We start from the raw sequence: 22,437 nt of genomic DNA, 5'->3' as shown, positions 1-22,437 counted from the left end.
CTGTACTGATGAGTGGCTTAAAGCCAAGAGACCCAAGGCAGAGCCGTTCTAAAGTCAGAATGAGCCTGGCAATGAGAGAAGGAGAAAAGTCTAATGCAGAGCATTCCACCTGGAAACAGAGGGCATGAGTGACTGCAGGCTCATTTCTGCACTCTCTACATGCTATAAACATAAATCCCAGACTCCAAACAGATTATCAAGCAGGCAGGAAGTGACTGCCACTATCATCAAATCATAAAATGTCCTGGCTCATCAGATATCAAAGCTGCTGATTACCACTATCATGAGATTGTATAAAGTCTTGGGAACGTATGAGTCTCAAGACAAGGTCTATTACAGATGCTCTATATAGATGTGCTATATATGACACAGGTAGAAAATGAGATGAGAACCCAATGGTAATTCTAAGACTTCTAACTTCCTGTCTATAGTTCCCGCTCTATCTAATCGACAGAGGGAAATGCTGGTACATTTGATCTCTTATATAAATAGATTTCCAAATAAATTCTTTTTCAGATATTATAAAATAATTACTGAGTCAAACCAGGGATTATCATAGTATGAACAATTCTATATTTCACACAGTGATAAATGTACTTTTACTCAATTTATACCACTAATAGCTCAAATTGGATTTAACAAATGGGATCACGGATCTGTTATATATATGTAAAGACTCTTTATATAATCATACAAACACCATTCCTTATTTAAAAAAAAAAACTCTCCAAACACCATTATAACGCACATAAAGTAATATGTAAGGGCACGTGCATGCAGACAATTCTGCCAGCATTAACTGGCTACGTAGATCCAGCACTCTATTTACTTAACTACTTGAAGTTCCAGGACCTTGTAATTAATGATAAATCAAGTCAACATAACATCATTCCAAAGAGGGTGGTGAATTTATAATTTATGAAAAGTAGGGCTGGAGAAATAATGTAGATTTGGTTTTTAAATCAAGTATGTAAATGCATCGGAAAGAGCTGAAAAGAGAGGGTGGGAAGAATCTATTAGAAGGTCCTAGAAACGCACTTATGCTTGGATTTAACTTGCTGTGACTCTGCCTGATAAATATTCATATATTTTAATCCTAACCTTCGTCTGAGTTAAACTTGTAAGTGGCAAACATGAAATAAATAAATAGTTGGATTCAGCCTGTCACTGTGACTGTAGCACAGAGCACTCCACTTTGCACTGAGTACTCCCTGGGTGGTGATGAGGCCCAGTACTTACCTACAGAGCACGGTATGGTCACAGTGCCATGGATCAGGGGCTGCATGGCTGTTATGGGCTGAATTGTGTCCCGTAAAATTCCTATGCTGAAGTCTTATCCCTCTGTACTTCAGAATGAGACTGTATTTGGAGACAGGGTCTTTAAAGAGGTAATTAAGGCAAATGAGGTCCTTAGGGTGCACCCTAATCTAATCTGACTGGTTCCCTTATAAAAAGAGGATATTAGGACTCATGCATACAATGAGGAAAGAACAAGTGAAAACACAGGGAGAAGATAGCCATCTACAAACCAAGGAGAGAGGCCTCAGAAGAAACCAAACCTGCCAACACCTTGATCTGGGACTTTTAGCCTCCAGAGCTGTGAGGAAACAAATTTCTGTTATTCAGGCCACGTAGTTTACGGTACTTTGTTATGGCAGCCCTAGAAAACTAACAGAGAGCTCACGGATGAGGATTCTCACAAATTACTCGTTATCAGTTCAGACATAGCCACTCTTTATCCTTCTTTATATAGTTTACAAAAATTCTGCCAAGGAAATTCATAATTTGAACAAAATTTACCAAGTAAAGATGCCACAAACCCAAGACTCATATACCATACTCTAAAAATAGTTCACACAAGTCTAGTCACAATAATCAAACTCATCAGTCAGAGTTAATATATTTAAATCATTAAAAAGCAAAAATGAAAAAAAGTTATCCATGCCTTACTAATATATTTAATTCGCATTTTAACAGTTAGTAGCTCCTTAAATTCTCTTTTCCCCTCCTTTCTTTTTTTTTTTTTTGAGGAAGATTAGCACTGAGCTAACGTCCACTACCAATCCTCCTCTTTTTGCTGAGGAAGACTGGCCCTGAGCTAATATACATGCCCATCTTCCTCTACTTTATACGTGGGATGCCTACCACAGCATGGCGTGTCAAGCAGTGCCATGTCTGCACCCGGGATTCGAACTGGTGAATCCTGGGCCACCGAAGCAGAACTTCACTGCTGCGTCACCAGGCTACGCCCCCCCCTCCTTATTTTTTAATAATTGTACAAATTGTGCTTGTAATTGAGCTTCTTCATGAAAATGGTCTATGAATATTTTTTTAAAAAATGCAGTGTAGTAATTTGAGAAGATAATTTCTGAGAAAATAACTTTTGTTTCCATGTCATAATCACTGCTATCAAGAGTGTGTGCATTTCTTTTATTTGGTGCATTAAGAAGTACCTGCATTTATATGATTTCAGTTAATCACTATACATTAAGTCATAAGTATAAAATAACATGTAGTTTTATTATTATCTTTTTGCCAAGTCAGAAAGCAGCCAGAATAAGTTTCAGGACGTGTTAGGACAATAAATTTAACTAAAACACAATTGGTTATCAAAATGCTAAAAGGAAGTTCAAGCTAAAATTTTAAAAATATCTTTAGTCATACCTCCATGTTGTCTATTTTTGTGAAAATTATCATAAAAACTATTTGAGAAAATAACCATTGGCTTCGACTGGATAATATATACTATGATAATTTTGCATAATACTTCTATGAAATGAAACATTAGAAATTCAAAAATATTTCAAATTAACTTTCTGACCTTACAAATATTTCAATATATTTCTTTGATATTTCTGATATTAACTTTGAAAAACCTGTGTGCCTCATCATTCAGTTTAATAGCTATTATTCAGAGATTAGTTAGAATTTATATTTAATTATCAAACACATTGAAATAAGTATTGCAGAATGTGAGACAATAAATATAGATCACAATTTTCGAGCCTAGTGTAATTTATAAGTGTGATGCCAGGCCCTTTAACTTGGCATGTTTACATTATTTAAAGCATTTTTGAAAAGCATCACTCAATGCCAGAAGCCCCTCAAAACAAACATAAATAAGATGTGGAAAGGGCTACACACAGCTTTAGGCCAGATTTTCTCCCTTATGTATTCAACCCAGACATGTTTACATCAAGGTTGGATGTTTGACTAGTTTTTCAGTTAAGAGCACTCTCTTCTAGATAATAAAAACTGATAGAACAGCTATAAAACTTATAAAATGCCATTGCAGGGGTCCCATAAATGTAAAACTGCCGATAGAGTTTGGGGATTTACACCTAGTGTTTGTCCCTTCACAGACAAAATGCAGAGAGCCACTGTAATAACCCTTCAAAATCAGATAATATTCTGACAGCTCAGTTTCCCTGACAAAAGAGAGCTGGGCAGAAGCCAGGAGGCCCAGGTGCGCTGTGTCATGCCAGTATTTAATGCAGTCTAATATCAGATAGATGCTAGTGAGAGAAAATACTTCAAATAAAATACAGATAATAGCATGGACAGCCACTCATTGCAAAATTACTTGTGCTCATCATGCTGTGAGCTTTGTATTAAAGTTTTCTGTCAAGTGGCAGGAATCACACGGAGAAGAGCCTCAGAAAACCCTCCTTGTAACCTTGGATAAGGATCTATAATATTAGGCTTTCATATGATAATGGCAAATGATGTCCTTTTTGAAAAATTGCTGACTGGTAATGAAAGTCCTAATCAGATTGTGGCTGGAGGACCAGGAGGTGGGGAATGATGCCTGTGACACCCTTCTCCCCTACCCCTTTAGCAAATTTTGTGAAGCTGACAAAACGGGTGAGTCTGAGAGAATTTATCCTACACGAATTTCCAACAAAGCCCTTAGGGTTGTTTTATAAAACGAGAAGGTCGCGGTTTAATAAATGCTGGGCCACCTGAGGCACTTTCATTAAAGGTTTTCTCTAGACAACATCACAATGTTTGCAGGAGTGTCCTGTGCTCTCTTGAGAACACAAGCGTTACCTCCTCAGTGAGAGTCGATACTCTATGCAAAGGTATGAAGGAAGGTGATTCGATTTGCCTCTTGGTACACAAAATTACTGTTTGTAACACTGCTATAGTTAGAATTGATATTCAAATAAGTTTATTGTCTTCTATTTGAACGTAAAATTCTGAGGGGCAAAAGAAAGAGGACACTTTGGACGACTAACCGGTGAATCTGGTAAAGGTTAATCCTATGCCATGACATCAACTACAATACCGTCTATTTGTTTGCCACTATAAAATAACCTTTTAAAAATATTAAAAGTATACATTGTATTAGTTTCTTAAATAACTAGCTTATTAGAAAACTGCAAGGACTCGAGATGCTTGACAAGATATGGAAGTCAATCATTCCTACAAGTAATATGAGGCTTACTGTTAATGAATTTTTAATGTAATTTCTAATGTCAGTGGACACATTTTCTAGTGATAGAGAGCCAAGGCAAAGATGCAAGATTCATAGACGTTTTCATCCATTTCAATGGACTCACCATCTGTGTAGGCTTCTCTGCGCAGATGTCCTGGCTGGTGTTTTTGCTTCTTGGCTGGTCTGGCCTTCTGCATCACCGCAGCACTCATGTTGCTGTCTGTAGAAACAGGGCTGGTGGGTCTAGGGCACTGGGCTGTGTGAAAATGTCGGCGGCCTGAGGAAAAACGACAAAGCCAAACCCATCAATGAATTTTAATTACAAGAGTAATAATTAAAACAAAACATGAAAACTAGAAACATCTCTAATTTTTTTTAAAAAAGCTTTAAACAAACTGCTCTAGCAAATAATAGGATTTTTATCACTCTCCTTGAGCTATCCACTGGGAAAAATACTTTAAAAGCATTTTCAGCCTCTCTTTTCTTCTTTTTAACCACAATACTTTTATTCTGTTCAAGTTCATGACACCTATTTATTCAAGAAAAATATTCCAATTATTTTTGCAACTAGCTTCACTAAAATTATTGTTAAACAAAAATAGTAATTAAATTTTTGTATAATATATCCAATGTCTGTTGTTTTCTCAAGAAGAATAGCCAGAGTCCTTAAGAAATACATGTTCTAAGAATAAACAGCACTAATTACATCCCCTATTTTAATTAAATATATGCTTATGCTATTCTTTGAAGGCAGATGCCTAATATCTTAATACATTCTCAGCTTATTTTCTCTTAAGGTGGCCTGAAATTAAGCTAGCTCACATATTTAGATGTGCCCCAAATTATTTACACCCTTTTTTATCACAAGGTGTTTACTTGCTGGTTCTATACACTTAAAGTGATCCCTCCAGAGATTTCTGTTTTTTGGTGGCAGCAGAGGTGGGTTTTGGCTATTTGGTTTCGGAGGGACAGTACTTGCAGGTGACAGTGATACTCACTTTGCTAATAGGACATGGTACATTTCAGTGTTCTCAAGTTCTCTGGCTGTCTTAGAGATGTTGTGTATTTTACAACGGCACAAGATATTTAATCCATAATGGCAATCAATATCTATTGGTCCTATACTTGGCCTTCACTATTTTGGTTTCTAGAAATTCCAGAGACACAAATCCAGAACTTTCTGTTGTACCACAAGAAAGTTCAAACAGACCTGGACAACATGTCTTTTGGCTATAAACAGGATAAGTCACATATAGTGAAGTCAACACATTTAAAGATGCTAACTGAAGCATATTAAATAATAGACATTAATGCAGCCAAGTGAGAAGCAACATGATTGGACTATTCATTCATATTAACTTCAAGTCATATGATAAGCAGAACCCTTTCCTGAAAAGAACATTTTAATAGTCAGGGGCCAATGCATGTTTAGTTCATTATAATTATGAGCCAAATGAAAACCAGAAGTGCCGCTAAATTACAATACAATAAAATATTAAACCAAACTCTCTTTGGCTATGATGGAGACTATTACAATTAAAGTTACATATCCATGAAAAGAGAGAATTAGGGCTGAGACTGAACCCATTATTTATTCTATTGTGTAGGCCCATCTCCTACTCATAGACCCTGAGGCATAAGGTCGTTCACAGATGAATTTTCAACGTTATTTCTATGTTTCGTTGATTTAATGAACTGAAACATACCCTTAATGCAATCTGAAAGCAGTAGTTTGAGATGCTTAATTTCACTTTCTTAATTTTTTTTAAAGAAGATTAAAAAATAAGGAGAAACAAAAGCTACATATAAAGTTAAATGTTATTTATTTATTAGGAAAGATAGGTAGATTTGCAAATTTATTTTATTACACTCAATAGCTACTGGGAGAAAAAAAGGAAATTTGGTTGAATATCATAAAATACAGGCCTGGGCTGAAATAAATATGCATTCTATAATAATATGTTGAAAGATATTAGACCTTTTTTTTCCTGCAACAGATTCTTGATAAATTATATATAGAAATAACTTCATGATGTGAATTAAATTTTCTCTGAATATATTCAACACTGACAAAAAATAATAACCAATCCAATATCTGAGGAGAACATGGAAAACTACCAACGTGGTAGTTATTAAACTATCTATTAAATTATTAAGAAAAATAAAACAACAAAATAGCAGTTATTGATTTGTTGTGATAGTCTTTTCTGTCTCAGAAACGTATTTCTTTCTTGCTGACTACATTATTTTATTCTATTATTTGTATTATCTTGGCTACCAGAAATACACACACACACAATGTGCATGTGAATGTGTTTGTGTATATATATATATATATGTGTGTGCTGTGTGTGTGTGTGATTGTGTATATACATATTACATATATATATTACACACACACACACACACATATATATGTATGTATTCCATTCTACGGAAATGAAAATCAAGTGATAAATTTAGGATTTCAATTTAAATTCTTTTCTTTCTCATACTATTTACTTTCTAAACAGGGTTAGGAGTAGGAGATAAGTAAAAATGGGTTAAAACATAGGAATGGATATATGGTAATAAAAACAGACTACTGGCAATGAAAAGGGAAAATAGAAAAAACATATATAAGTTTTCAGATTAACTTGCCCTCCAAATTATTAGATTAACAATGTTTACCTTAAGTATGGGACATCTTTATGCTTGAAAATGTATGTATGTTACAGACATCTTTATATCTTTCCAGCTGAATTAATATTCTAATTGAGAGGGTGTGAAGAGAATGGGTTAAGGAGAAATAGCTCAGTTTCCAATGGTTTAGTGTCTCCCTTGAATATTTATTTCTCCTAGAGAATGTCTAATTAAATGGGATAAGAGAACTGCCATAACGAATTTATTCTGTTGACTTTTTACATCTTAAAAAAAAAAAAATACCATATAACACAAACCTCGTTTAATTGGCTATATGCATACCTAAAGAAATTGCGTATATATTTGCTGTGACTATCTTAAAAATGAAGACTTCCCAGGTAGCTTCACCCATTCCATAGGACTTATTAAAGAAAAATAAAATAGAAGATTTAAAAAGTCTTGTCAAGAAAAAGGAAATAATCAAGTCATGTCATACTCTCAGACCTTGGTTTCCTTAGGCAGCAAAAAAACCCACAAAAAACCAAACACAGTAATAATTTCTGCATTTCACATAGGACATAAGATTATAGGAGATAATCAGCGACTGACATACACACATTGAGTTTTCTTTTCCAGCGTGGTGAAAAGCGTACAACTTACCAGCAGCATCCTGCATTTGACGGCGGGCCACTTTCAGACCAGCATACTCTGCTGCAGCCGCCACCGCCTGGGCAAAATCGGCATCAGTGAAAAAAGAGCCGTCGGAAGAACTCACGCTGGAGCGTCCACTGGAAATGTTGTCCTCTTCTGAGGCTGAGCCCCAGCCATTGATCATGGATCCAGTGACAGAGCTCTCGAGGTCCCCAACACTGGAGGCAGGGGTCTGCTCAAGCCCGCGTAACAAAAGCCTTCTGGTCTGCATCTTGGCTACTTCCATGTCGGCTTCATCCTCCTCCTCTTCTGGTGCATCCGTATCCATATCTGAGACGAGGGGTCCTGAAATGTAGCCATAAGTATGCGGTGGGGAAATCGGGCGTGGCGGTGGTGGGGGGCTCACAGGCTGCCGTCTGCAGGAAGAAACATAAACAAATATGGCTCAGCTCATTATTTAAGACCCAAAAGAATAAATTAACCAATAAATTCACGAGTACCCTGATTTGATCTTTGCTGCTGTGGAGCTAATTTGTTCAGAAGAAACAACTGGAAATCAGAATGTGACAAAGTTTTATTTTGGATTTTTTAAAGATTTTAATTTTTTCCTTTTTCTCCCCAAAGCCCCCCGGGTGGATAGTTGTATATTCTTCGTTGTGGGTCCTTCTAGTTGTGGCATGTGGGACGCTGCCACAGCGTGGTTTGATGAGCAGTGTCATGTCCGCGCCCAGGATTCGAACCAACGAAACACTGGGCCGCCTGCAGCGGAGCGCACGAACTTAACCACTCGGCCACGGGGCCAGCCCCTTATTTTGGATTTTAATAAATTTAAAATCAAAACCAGAGGCACTTCCAAACTAGGCTACCTTTAGATTCAAGTTTAAAAACGTGAAAGATTTATGCGATCTGAAGAGAAACCAGAGTATGTTTAATAGAAATATACTCAGCTAACTGTAGTTCTCCTTGTGTTTTACCGTTTGGAATATGTTCAGTTAAAAAAAGAGAAGTAGCAGTTATTTTGACTTTGATACTTATGTATTTGTCCTGAAGCCTATGGGATATTATTGACAGCTTCGTATTACCAAAGACAACAGACATGGCATCAGTCCTGAAACAGATTGCTCAATAAACATATAAACATGTTCCTTTCCCTTTTCTTTCATCACCACTCCCACCATTGCAAGCAAAGGGATTCATTCAATCCATTCATTCATTTACTCATTCTATAGAGAGTAGAATTTCATAGGTTAAAAATTTATACATTCAGCATATGACAATTTCCTTTAGATTTTACTCTATGAAAAAAAGTGCTATGGGAGCCAAGAGCAATTTTTCTCTGAATTACTCACTTATGAGCTTCACTAAGGTTATTAGCTATTTTCAAGTCTATGGCTTTCACCGTTATTCCACTTATCTGTTTAATAAAATGCTTAAAAGCATTTTTCTTGATGTCTTGGAATTAGTTAAGGACCAAAGCTGAGGACAAATTGAAGTGATAGCTACAACGAAAGTTCGCAGAGTTAGCAATAACCAGTTTCAGCCATCTCTCCACAGCCCTGGAGAACATCACCAGTTAGAAGCAGCCCTTCCACTACCATCCAACACCATCACCCACGGTCACTATGAGATGACTGAGAAGGTAGAGAGCGTTTATACGTTAGTGGAAAGTAAGGTTTATGGAGAGAAGTTATTCTCAAGGAAGGAGAATGGCCAAGAGATTAACTCCTTAATTAGGAAAGCACCTCAATAAAGGGAAGAGATATAGTGATTTCTAGTCGAAGGACTACTTAGTCAGTGGCTTCTTTGACAGTTCCAGTGCTCTCTAAGCAAGGTTAAAGAGATGACATAAGGGGGAATATCATTTGGAAGGGTCATGACAGCACCTCATCAAATTCTGTGCTCCTGAGACGTCAAGAGGATAGATTTCTCACAAGCCTGCCAACTTAAGAACTAGTGTTGGAGGGTAGATGAGATTAGGATCTAATGTCATCTGGTGACCTCCACAGCCTGGGAGACTAGGAGCGATATGGCATAAATGCCGCTGACTGGTAGTCCAACTGAAGTGGTGGCTAAATTGGTCAAGGACCACAAATGCCTGCCCAGGACTGAGTCCTTCATCAGTGGGGTAAGTTGGCGCCAGCCCTCTTCCTTCACTATCCTTATGATACTCATAGAGTAAAATGAGATAGAGTAGTCATTAGGGCTATCCAATAAGACTGAATTCTCATTAAATTTGCCCTTTTTATGTTTCCTCTTCCTTGCTTTAGTACTTAGGAGAATGCACCTGAAAGAGGCAGGAGGAGAGAAGTAGTTAAAAGCAGAGCATGCCCCCTTACTCCATACCACCATAGCCACCGACTGGTGCAATCTGCAAGGGATGTCTGGGAGTGTATGAGAATAGTTTTAAAATGTACAGGACAGGGTCTTTAATGAAAGGAAAGCAAACAAACAAAACCATACAGGATCTGCTCAAGGTCTAACTAAGGGACTTACTATAGAGAGAAGAAAGGAAGTTCAATATAACACAGTTTTGGGGATGGGATGGGAGGGGTTCAACGAAAAGAGTTTTCTGCTTTCCGTCCCAGTGAATTGACACACTTCAATAAACATGTTTTACTAACACAAATGGAAAGCATTAAACATAGAGTATTATTAAAATACTACAATTAACTCATTTATTGAGCACCTACTTTGTAGCTAAGTATATTTTACAACATTAACTCCCTTAATTCTCATGACAAATTTCCAAGGTACTTCTTTTAATACCATTTTATAGATGAGGATATTGAAATTCAGAGGAATAAAGGGGCTTGACAAAGTTCCCACAACTAGTATGTATCAAATGTAGAATTTAATCACACATTTCATTTCCAAGGTCATGACCTTTCTTTTAGGAGTGGTATTATTACGTACATACATAGACATACATATATACACATACATACACATATATGTAATAATAATATATATACACATCCATATATGTATATACATACGCACCATTCTTCAACATAATGTGTTATTTTTCATTTATGGGTGGTTTCTAATGCATCTGTGTGTGGCACTAGAAGAAATATGAAGAATGTGCCAAAGCTGAAGTTATTTAAGAGATTAAAATGGATAATTGTTTCAATATGGATTGTGTTATACACATAGGAGGGAAACCTTTGTTTAATTTGGACTGCAATAAAACACCATACTTAAAAGTCAATTTACAGTCTTTGTCACCATGCACATCCAAAATACCACAAGAAACTTCTTTTTTTTAAAGACATGGAAGACTTTTTAGCACAAAAGGGACTATTTTAACCATCAATAAAGGGATGTGGAACAGCCAACTTCACTATAAAAGGATGCTGGCATTGTTCTATTTGGATAATTCACATTCTGTAGAGCAAAAACATCTTCATGCTAAACAAGGGCTGCTTTTAACTACTACCTCCCTGTACAAATGCTGAGCAAAGACAGAAAAATTTATTCAAACCATCTGCAAATAAGGCAAGCCCAGGGAATGTGTGATAAACATGTACAGTTTGAAATATGTAATATATTCTATTTGAAAACAAAAAGCTATTTCAAGATGCTGCAATCAAGTGGGACTTGCCACAAATGAACCTCAACCCTCTAGATTTTTCCCCCTGAGGGGTTTCAACGTCTTCTGAAATAATGTACAAGTATATGACTGCGAATCACAACACTCTAGGCTCCTGCAAAAATGATGCCTTCATAAATGTGTTCAAGAGAAGAAGGGGACAATGCCTTTAATTTATGAAAGCAGGTGTTTATATAGTTCACCACATACCATTTACCAGGCAAAAGACAAAAGGGGGAAAATGCATACATTTGAGAGTTTTTTCTAGAACTGGTAAAGCTTCAATACTTTGTATAATTAACCATTTCCCAGTTTGTAAATAGACAAGATATTTAATTTTCCTTTGCCTTCTTATTTTCTTTTCCTTCCCACTATATCATATTCAGTTTGTCTATATTAATAAAATATGAGTAAATTTCCTATTCCATATATGAACATCACTTTTACTTTTCAAGAGATTTTTTACTATCAGCTACAGTCAACTCAACATTACCAGACACTTTTTGAAACAATATATGTAAAAAAGTTTAATTATATTATTTTCATATTTGTCTGAAAAGAGAGAAGAAAGACTCCTATTATGCTGGTCCCCTAGTTTCCCAAGTTTTAGACAAAAATGGAATAGCCTAGAAGTTCATTAGAATGTCAAAATTTCAATATCTATAACAAGTCTGATATGTTATCTAATTAAATATTGTAGTGTTATAATGGTTTTAGTTCAGTAATTTCCTATTGATATACATCACACTATTTGTATATGCCCCTAATCAATAAACATAAAAGTAAAAAATGATGTATTCATTCTTTAAACATTCACTGTGCACTCACTATGGTGAAGACCCTACTAGATTCTGAGACCGAAGGGATCACAAGCAATTACAGCTTTGGGAATGCTTTATACTTTAAGCCATGGAAGGATTCCATTTTAAGGCATACATACATAATAAAGCTAACTATGTATCAGGCCATGGCAGACTGCATTTTGCAAAGATGTCCATAACAATATCTCCCATCCCAAATGCTCTTCTGGAATATGAATTTGCCAGTCCCTCATCAAGAGAGGTGGTTTAGTTCTACACCCCTGAACCTGAGTGGACCCTGTGACTGCTTTGGTCAAAAGAATTTGGCAGAAGTGAGACTGTGCCAGATCTGAATGTAGCTCTTAACTGGCCTGGCAACTTTCTCTTCGTGCCTACTTAGAAGCCAGCTGCCATGTAAGAAGTGCTACCACCCTGAGATCCCTGTATTATGAGAAGTGTGGACTATGTGGAGAGACCCTGGATGATGAGACCCCATGTAGAAACAGACAAAAGCCGCGGAGCACTGAGACATCAGACACATGAGTAAAGAAAGTAACTTGGAAGTTCTTCTTCCAGCCCCAACAGCCCAGATGAAGACATGTGGATTGCAGATGAATCGCTGAGGCAAATCCTTTCAGAATTCCTGATTTATTGAATTGTGAGTAAACTAAAATGGTTGTTTTATGTAATTTGTTAGGCAGTAATAGAAACAGGAACTCAGGCACTATGTTAGACATTCAACTAAATAAAATAGATATGTACCTTAACTGAAGGGACTTGTAATCCAGTGGAGGAGACAAACAATTAATTAAATTTGCAATGATAATGCAGAATTAACAAAGCTCCATGCCAGAGGAGGTCTATGTGCTGTGAAAAGACATAGGTTTGACTCCTCTTTCAGAGTTGGGGTGTGAGGGAAAGATTCTGTGAAGAGTATCTGACATTTAATTTTGGACCTACAGGATACATAAATGTTAGCTCCAAAAAAGAGAGGGGATAATGGCATTCTAGGAAGATGGGACAGCATATGGAAAGACCTCGAGGTGGGTAAGAACACCGGCCCATTCCAGGAACTAGAAGAAACTTAGAGTGAAGGCAACAGAACAGTGAGGAGGGGAGCAGCAATGGGTAAGGATGGGAAGGCTCACAGGGGTCAGTCAAAAAGGGCCTTGATTGCTACATTAAGGAATCTCGCCTTTATTCTAAGAGAAACGGGAAGCCATTGAGAGATTTTAAGCAATGGAGAGACGTGATCAGTGTTGCATTTTAGGAAAATGCCGCTGCACAGCCTGCAGCAGGAAGATTAGAGCGAAGAAGGGGCAAGGTTAAAGGCGACAAGACCACTTATGTACCATTACAGTAATACAGGCAAGAGAAAATGGCTGTAGGAAGTAGGACAGTGCTTTTATGGATGTAGATGTGTGCATCGCTCTGAGTGATATCCAAGCAGTAAAAATCTGTGGGAACAAGGAGTTGGATATGCAGGTCTGAAGCACTAGAAGGAAATCTGTAGAGAAAGAGTTTTCTATCTCTAATGAGTGCATCATCAGAGGAGTGGCAGGATGGTGAGTAACATAAGTCATCTACTGATGGGGCAGGCATCCCTATAGGTGAAGGATTTGAGAAGAAGCTTCACTCAAGGATTTAACTAGAGATGGGAAGCATAGTACTGTATATAGTATCAAAGAAGTAGACATGACTTAAATGTCCAACATTAAGGAATTGTTTAAATAAATTCTAGTACACATTTGTTTAACATAAGTATCTTGAATAAAAAGTTAATCACATGGAAAAATACAGTGTTCAGTGGAAAGAGTAGTTTTAAAAATAATATTGGCATATCATAAATTCAAAACAATGTGAGTGTTTGTGGAGATGAAGGATTTAAAAAATCTTTACTGAGGTCTTAAAAGTGACTGACTACATAGATCATTGGTAGTTTTGTATTTTCATTTTGTTTATCTGTATTTCAAAAATTTCTATCTACTATGCCTTCATCATAAAAGAGCAGTAATAGTTTTTCATTTCATAGGTTTTCATCTTCTTCTTATTAGTGTCCATTATTATTCCCAGCAACAATCCTGGAAATAAAATTCTTAATTTCTTTATAGACTGAAAATCATATCTTTTATAAAAGGCTGAATATAGTCAAACTGGATTTTAAATGTAGGTACCCAATACATTTCCCAATTATACATGTCCCACATCAAGTTCATATAAGTATTCATCCCCCTAAAACAGCAGGGGGTAGGTCAACTCCAAATTCTCCTGTAGTATCAGATTCCATTCATCAAATACTGATTGAAGAAAGCTTTGTGGAATTAAGTGGCATGAGTAAGAGATGAGCTTTGCCCTCAAAGAGCTTTTAATTTAAATAGGGAACAGAAATACAAATAGCAAATGTGAAGAGTAAATGAAAGGAATGGTTGAGTTTTGTCAAGTGACCTGAGGAAAATTTCACAGAGGGGATGCATTTGAACAGCGCTTGGAAAGATGAGAAGTGCTTGCCAGACAATCAAAGAAACAGCAATGTACAAGACACACGTGCTTAGAGAGGACACTAAGCAAGTTGAGGATTTTGGTGACAGATGGCCACGGGAGGCAAGAGTGGCCTGCCCTCCTGCTAGCTCCCGAGCAGCCCTATGTGGGCCAGGAAGTGGCAATGCTGACCTGGATGTTGGTGAGTTTAAGACAAATACAGGGAATCTCAAACAGACTAATTAGAAAAGAGGATGTGTGGAAGAACTGAGAGGGAAGAAGTAGGTAAAGGGGAAAGGATTGCAAAAGGCTTTAAATATTGGGCTAAAGAGTAAGACTTGACTCTGAGTGGGGAGTAACATTACCAGACTGGTATGTAAAGAAAGTTAATGCAGAGAGTGGACTGCAAACAGGAGAGAGAAGAGAAGCGGGGATCCGTTCAAGGATATGGCAATATTTCAAGGGATAGGGACTGAGTGCCTGCCTTAGCAGCTGTAGGAATGGAAGCAAAGGAACAAAATCAAGAGATATTTTGGAGTTAGAAATGAAGTGACTTGGTGCATAATTTAATTTCAGGAATGGCAGGAAGGTAAAAGAAGTCTTTAAACAATAGGACAATCAAGCTGATTTCAAAATGGGAAAGGTATTTTTTGTGATTTTGCCTATTCCCATGCCTGCTTTATTTTTACTACGTTGGTCAGGTAAATAAGAATTGATAATTCTAAATAAGATAGCCAACAAAGGAGGAGAAAGAACGAGTTTGAAAGGTCAAATGCAAAGACAAAGAATTTGGTTTTGGACATGAGTAGTCTGAGATGTCCAGATGAAAATATGATGGTAGGGCTCAAGAAAAAGGGCAAAAAAGATTGAGACGCCTTTAGATTGATCATTAGGAGGTTACTTTCAGTAGCCTGATGGAGGCAAAATGGTATAAGCCAGAATGCAGTGGGCTGAGGTGTGAATGGGAATTAGGAAGGCAGAAGTGGTTAAACAATCCTAAGGAGCAGGAGGAAAGAAGAGCACGGTAGGAGGCTAGGGAAAGTTAAAACAGTGATCGGATTAACCGTGAAGAGGAAGAAGGATTGAATAAAGTGGAAGAGGCTGGAAAGGCAAGATAGATAAGGATAAACTGATTTTTTATTGTTTTCAGGGAAGGTGGAGAGGATGACAATAGGAGCACAAAAGATGAGTCTTGCCAGGAAGAAGATAATGGGTACCACTTGTGACACAGAGGATAAAGTGAAGAAATAGGTAATTTGAGAGAATGAAAGGAGAATGCTAAGGCGTCTCAGAGCTAACAGCCTCTATTAGCATTTGCTTGGAACAAGAGTGGCAGAGATGATCTGTAACCTCAATAGGGAAAAGAGATGCCTTATTTGTTCTCAGTCTTCATGAAGTTCCGTGCGTTAATAATATTGAATTTAAATGTATGGCCATCCAACTTCCTCCTTGTCACATAGAAGAAGGTTTAACTACTTCCCTCATTTTAGAGAGCATACGATTTGAATTTGGTAATAACTTCTTACTGATAGAATTGTTAATAAACATTGCAAACTCCATTTTAATGTACAGAATTCAAGCAGCGTAAACCAGAATTTGTTACTCATTCAAGAATATTGAAGGCGGATCTTCTGAGGCAAATAATATACTCAGTTTCAAATGATATTGGGAATATAGAGAGTAATATATATATATAATATAATTTGTCAAGGGCAATAAAATAGTACAAACAAAATCATCAACAATGAGAGAAGAGCTAACACGATGCAGTGATAGCTTTTATGTGGTAGAAATGACAAGTATTTGTGTATAACAAAAATGTACTGGTTGGCAATGCTGAATATATAGATTAAAAAAAAGTCTGAGACACACACAAATTATTTAGTAACTTGGACAAAAGAATTCCAACCTAATGTCTCAACCAAAATCAAGGTACCTGAGGTCAACACAAAATGAATATATCAAGAGGGAAAAAATCACTCTGCAGACTTAATTCGAAAAGACAGAGGAAAATCTATTTTCCACAGACCAAAGAAGTAACTTACACATGCATAAGGAAAACTAAGATACAAAAACACTTGTCATCAATAAAATGTTATAAGATTAGCAACCCATATATTTACTACATGATCTCCATGTGTTTATGAATGCAATTATCATAAGTGGGTGAATATTAATGCACATTATTTTATGGTTGCAAGTTCACTGGGATCAATTAATCTAATGTGCTGGGCAACAATATTACTTGCTATGTTAATTACGGGGGCTTACTGTGTGATGATACTGGAAAAAAGCTCACGTGACATTAAAATTACTTCATGTAATCACATTCTATATACGCCACTTAAGAGTGGGAATTATCTGATTTGTCAGCAAAGAAGGCTAGTGACAACGTACCTCCTGTCGGGTTGGTGCTGCACGTGGCCAACCTCCTCTGGGCAATCCTGTAGCATGGGCTGGAGTTCTTCCTGTGGAGAGGGTGTCAGAGTGGCAGTGGACTGATGGCTATAAGACACGGCAGCTGGAGAAGAAGCTGCTCCTCGCACAGGGGGTGTGGGGCCTCGTTCATCTTCGTCCTCTTCTAATTCATCTTGTTGCAAATACATCCTCGCTGGTGGCACGGGACATGGCATTTCTTGGTCATAGCTAAAATAAATTACAAGGACACATGGATTTACCTCAGCTTATTCAAATAAAATGTTTGTATAACTGGAGGAACCTCAGCTTTGAATTGCTTTTCAAATCTGAATGTTCTGGGCCACACTAAGGAGGTATTGTTTAAAAAAATCAGTTCACTGTCACACAAGTTTATGAATTGCTACATATAATATTTTTCCTCTGAGGGATTACAGTTTACATTGGCATATGATAGGCTTTGAGAAGTCACACAATAAGGAAATCTATTTAACATAGTTTAACTTAGTACTTCTCAAATGTGTTCGATATATTCTATCCCTCCAACTCAACATAATCTCTAAAGCATGACTCAAGGATGGTCCTGCAGATTACCCAGAGATGATATGCTAAACTTTGAGAAAAATTACTCCTGAAAATCCTTGCAGAGGGAGGTACATTGGAGATCAACTTGTTTAGTCCAATACAACCCACTGTTCCTCTGAAATTATAATAGATCACTATTTCTTCAGCTGAGCACAAAATGAAGTAGTTATCTTGCATTTAGGATGGTGAATGAAAAACGCAATAAATAAAATAATCAAGAAACAATAAAACGCCCCCTCTACTCCTCTGCTAGAGCTCTGCAGAAGCTCTAGATGGATCTGGGAACAGTCATGCCTTTGTCTTTTCTCCTACCCCAGGGCGTATGGTCATTGATTAGAATGGCAGTAATTACTGCACTGTATAAATTGTGTTCTTATTATCCCTCTTTCTCTCTTTCATTCTCCACCATCTGCCTTGTTTACCTGAACTCAGAAAAGTTGATGCTCATATAACGTTACTTCTTTGTATCTTCTTTTACTTTACTAATCCCATTATCTCCCTCTTTTGACACTTTTTCCTATGTTTCCTGTATCCACAAACTAAGAGGAATTTGTTCACTCATCCAAACAAATCTTGTAGTCATCTTGACTTATTCCTCTCTCTTGTACCTCAAACTGTTCCCCAGTTCATCTCTATTATATCTCTTTAAAATTTCCAGGGGCCGGCCTAGTGATGTAGTGGTTACGTTTATGCACTCCACTTCAGACGCCCGGGGTTCGCGGGTTCGGATCCTGGCACAGACCTACACACCACTCATCAAGCCATGCTGTGGCAGCATCCTCCATACAAAATAGAGGAATACTGGTACAGGTGTTAGCTCAGGACCAATCTTCCTCAAGCAAAAAGAGGAAGATTGGCAACAGATGTTAGCTCAGAGCCAATCTTCCTCAAAAAAAAAAAAAACCCTCCAGAATATATTCCCTGTTTAAAATCTGTTGTATGTGCTACTGCAATAACTTTTAATCAGTCTCTTTGCCTCCAGTCACTCTTCCCTTCTCCATCCTCACATTGCTTCCAAAATTGTTATTAAACTACAAATCACTCTCAGGTTATTCGCTTGCTCCAAAATAATCAATAGCTCTCTAATTGCCTAGAGAATAAAATCTAAGTGCCTAAATAAGACATTCAAGTGTCTGCATAATCTGGCTCACATTTGCTTTCCCAGCTTCTCCTCACTCCCCACCATGTGTTTCATGTCAGTTCTCCAGGAGTCCACATCTCTGTGTGGTCCCAACGTCCATAAAACCCTTCCTCCTGATTGAGAACCTTCTCATTTGTCATGATCAAGAGCAAAAGTCAGCAGATCAGGAAATTTTCTTTCTTCCTAGTTAGATCAGTCTTTCCCTTTGGAGCACAGCCACATCTTCTGCTGGTTTGTGTTAAACTTATTCATTTTAGTCTCTTTTGGGGTGGATTAAAAAGCAATAAATATTGTTAATATAGCCTGGAAAATGAATTTTTAAAAGTACAGTCAATCCTCATACTCTGCAGATTCAATATCTGCAAATTCACCTACTCGCTAAAATTTATTTGTAACCCCAAAGTAAATACTTGTAGCGCTTTCATGGTCATTTGTGGACATGCACAGAGAGGCAATAAATTTGAGTCACCTGATGCACACATTCCTAGCAGAGGTCAAACAAGGCAACACTCTGCCTTCTTGTTTTAGCCTTCCTACTGTAAACAAGTGTCCTTCTCACGGTCTAGATAGTGCCACATCGTTCTCCCTTTCTTTTTTCTTTATGTTGATGATTTCCCTGTCTAAAATGGCCCCCAAGTGCAGTCTAGTGTTCCTAAGGCAAAAAGGCTGTGATGAGCCTTAATGGAGAAAATAAGAGTATTAGATAAGCTTTGTTGAGGGATGACTTCGAGTGCCTTTGGCTGTGAGTTCAATGTTAAATGAATCAACAATAAATATTAAATAAGACATCTTTATACAAAAACACACAGAAAACAAGGTTATGTGTGGATCTGTTGACAAAAATATTGTGACCAGAGGCTCGCAGGAACCTAACTCTGAATTTCCCCTAGGAGTGACAGCTCAGTATTCACCAATTAAGTGATTGGAAAATAAAGGCACAGAAGCTTTCTTTCCTGGCATAGTTGGAACAGTAAACTGCGTTTTGTGGAGAATGCAAGAACAATGTCTTTATTTCTACAATAGTCACTAAAAAGACTATATTTTCAGGTAGATTTTGTATGTTTTGGTTAATTCTCTATGTCAAGTGAGTCCTCCTCCATTGACCATACCAGTGGAGCAGCTGTTTTGTCATGAGGTACCTTGTCCTGTTCTACAGAATCTGGAGTGAGGAAGATGCACCTTAACCTTCTAATTCCCGTCAGGTAGGTTATTTATACTTGTTAAATCCTTGTGAGAGACTATTCAGTAAAGTTTAAGTTCCTGCAGTTTTCAGCATAATGTGATACTATCTAAGAGCAAACAGTTTGCAGGAAATCATGGCTGTGGTATAAATCCACACAATTATTTTATGAAGATTTAGAGATGTGCAACAGAAGTTCTTATATTTGGAAATCACAAAATCATATCTATCTATCTATATATACATATGTATGTGTGTTTTTAGTGCCTCTGATTCTTAGTGACCCTGTGTGCAGCTGAGCACAACCCTACCCAGTCTTGTTGCACCATCCTCTCACCTTCCAGCACACTATCAGACAATGCTCCACTGCTATTCATAGGGTGTTCATGCCAATTTTTCCAGAAGTGGGGGCCAGGTCCTTCTTTCTAGTCTGTCATAGTCTGGAAGTTCTGCTGAAACGTGTCCACCATGGGTAACCCTGTTGGTATTTGAAATACCAGTGGCATAGCTTTTAGCATCACAGCAACACACAGCCGCCACAGTATGACCAGGAAACCAATTCCAGCCACAGAGGTGAGAGGGCCAGATTTTAACCACTAGACCACCAGGGCTGGCTATATATATATACAGATAAGATATATATATCTCTTATGCTATATATGTGATCTCACATATATAGCATGATTATAGATGTCTATTATATGTAGATAATGTAAAAATATATAAATATAGATATATGTAAATTATATGTATATGTGTGTGTGTGTGTGTATAGTCATGATTCATGAGTCTTAGTTCTAAAAGAAGCTTCCAAGGCACAAATTCCTTTTCTGGCAGCACAAGGAGGGTTTTCAAGTCCTGCTGACCTAGCAATACTGTTTTATTCGGAGACAAATGTTCGTGGACCTTAGGAATCAGTCTCCCCTTGGTGATCGATTTTAACAATTCCTTAATATGGGTTTAAGGAATCATATTATCCCACTTACATTAGTTCTGAGCTTCCTCTTACCTGTCATCTACAGAAATACCGTACTCTTCACTATTGCTGTGCGGGGGAGGATGCGCCGGGGGAGGAGGAAGCAGGTCTGCCCAGTTCATGCCACCCTGTTTTGGTACTTTGGGTGTTCGTGCCCCTTTCTTGTGCCCTTGACTCCCTTGAAAAGAAACAAGATGCAAGTCTTTTATTTCTAGCCTTTCCAATTTTTTCTATTATCCACAAGTTAATTATTTTCTCTAAAGATGATCTTCTAATTCATATAGGTATAGAGAGAGAAACACACTTTTCTTCATTAATTTTAAACAGAACTTTGCACAATAGAAGATGCAAAGCATTTCCAAGTTTAACTGCAAAATAAATACAAAATAGCAATAAAACCATAAATGAATTTTACAAGTCATATCATTAATAGTGATCTTCTTACAGCAATTAATTGCATTATGGATTATCATCTAAAACAAATGAGCTGTAGACATATTTTCTGAAGTGCCTTTCTATTATTTAATTGCTGAAACCTAAAATACAATATGATACAGATACGATCTATTAAAGTTCCACTGTTGCATTAAATCACTGAATATATATAATTTGTACTCGTCCATTGAAATGTTTTAGGTACAGTGAAATTACTAGTTTTCGTCAGAAAGGCAGGTGCAGATGAAAATTATTGCTGGAAGAGCTAATATAGCTAACAACAAAAGAAGCAGAAAAATGATTTTTAAAAAGAGATAGAAGTGTTTTCAGCTACTGTTTCTATAAAATTATGGCTTAGAGTAAAATGATGTTGCTTGGATATTCTTAGAAGTTCGAAATAGCCCAATTATTCAAATGCTCCAGTGTTCTGATTTTAGATTTGGCATATTCTTTAAACATAGGTAGCTGCACATTTTAGAGTATTCATTTTAAAATAACCTGGGTCAAAAGGTATTTTGGGATAAAATCATATTTATCCACCTCCTCCAATATGATACATTTTAGATTCTTATGTAAATTATAGACAATGAGTCTGTAATTTTTTCCATATGATCCCTTAAAATAAGGGAATTATCTTGGTCTTTTTTTTTTAAACTTCTCTGAAACAGCTCCAAGTTACATGGTGCATAAAACAAGTCTTAGTATATTCAACGAGCCTTGTTTTTTCAAAGTCACTTGAGAATTTTCAGTCAAATGGCAGTGTTTGTTGAGCCAGATGTTCTTGCACTGGTATGTTACTACACTAAGTGTGGGTTGAGGGACAGGCCGTTATGAATAAACTATGATTGTCAGGCCTCTGCTTGTGGGTCTCCATTCCATCTTCCTCCACTCAGTTGTCCTGTATTGGAACGGCTGTGCATGTGTTGTGGAGCTGACTGTACTCAGAGCTTTCCTCTTGATTTCTGGGCACGCATTTGCTGTAACAACTCCGTTCGTCCTGAGAGGCCTAACGTCACAAATCTCTCCTACACCTCGTTTACTTCCTTTGTTCTTTCCCCTAATTACCACCAGATTTCACATCTTCGTATCATTTTACCAAATATTAGAATAGCAAAGAATAAATA

At 37.2% G+C, this 22,437-nt stretch overlaps 1 protein-coding gene across 16 annotated transcripts in view; it reads right to left on the bottom strand.

Moving 5' to 3' along the window:
* ROBO1 (roundabout guidance receptor 1) overlaps nt 1-22,437 on the bottom strand; it is a 1,062,925-nt gene that overhangs the window by 11,916 nt on the left and 1,028,572 nt on the right. For all 16 annotated transcript variants that reach the window (XM_070597856.1, XM_070597864.1, XM_070597866.1 and 13 more), the window contains 4 exons: nt 20,912-21,056; nt 16,979-17,227; nt 7,721-8,127; nt 4,563-4,715 (listed from right to left, as the gene is read on the bottom strand). In XM_070597856.1, the coding sequence (XP_070453957.1) occupies nt 4,563-4,715; nt 7,721-8,127; nt 16,979-17,227; nt 20,912-21,056 (954 nt within the window). The remainder of the gene's footprint in view (nt 1-4,562; nt 4,716-7,720; nt 8,128-16,978; nt 17,228-20,911; nt 21,057-22,437) is intronic.

This window comes from Equus przewalskii, chromosome 27 (assembly GCF_037783145.1).
Source record: "Equus przewalskii isolate Varuska chromosome 27, EquPr2, whole genome shotgun sequence".
In the NCBI taxonomy this organism is placed as follows: domain Eukaryota; kingdom Metazoa; phylum Chordata; class Mammalia; order Perissodactyla; family Equidae; genus Equus; species Equus przewalskii.
Note: the sequence above shows the minus strand (reverse complement) of the source record. Positions and strands in the feature narration are given on the sequence as shown.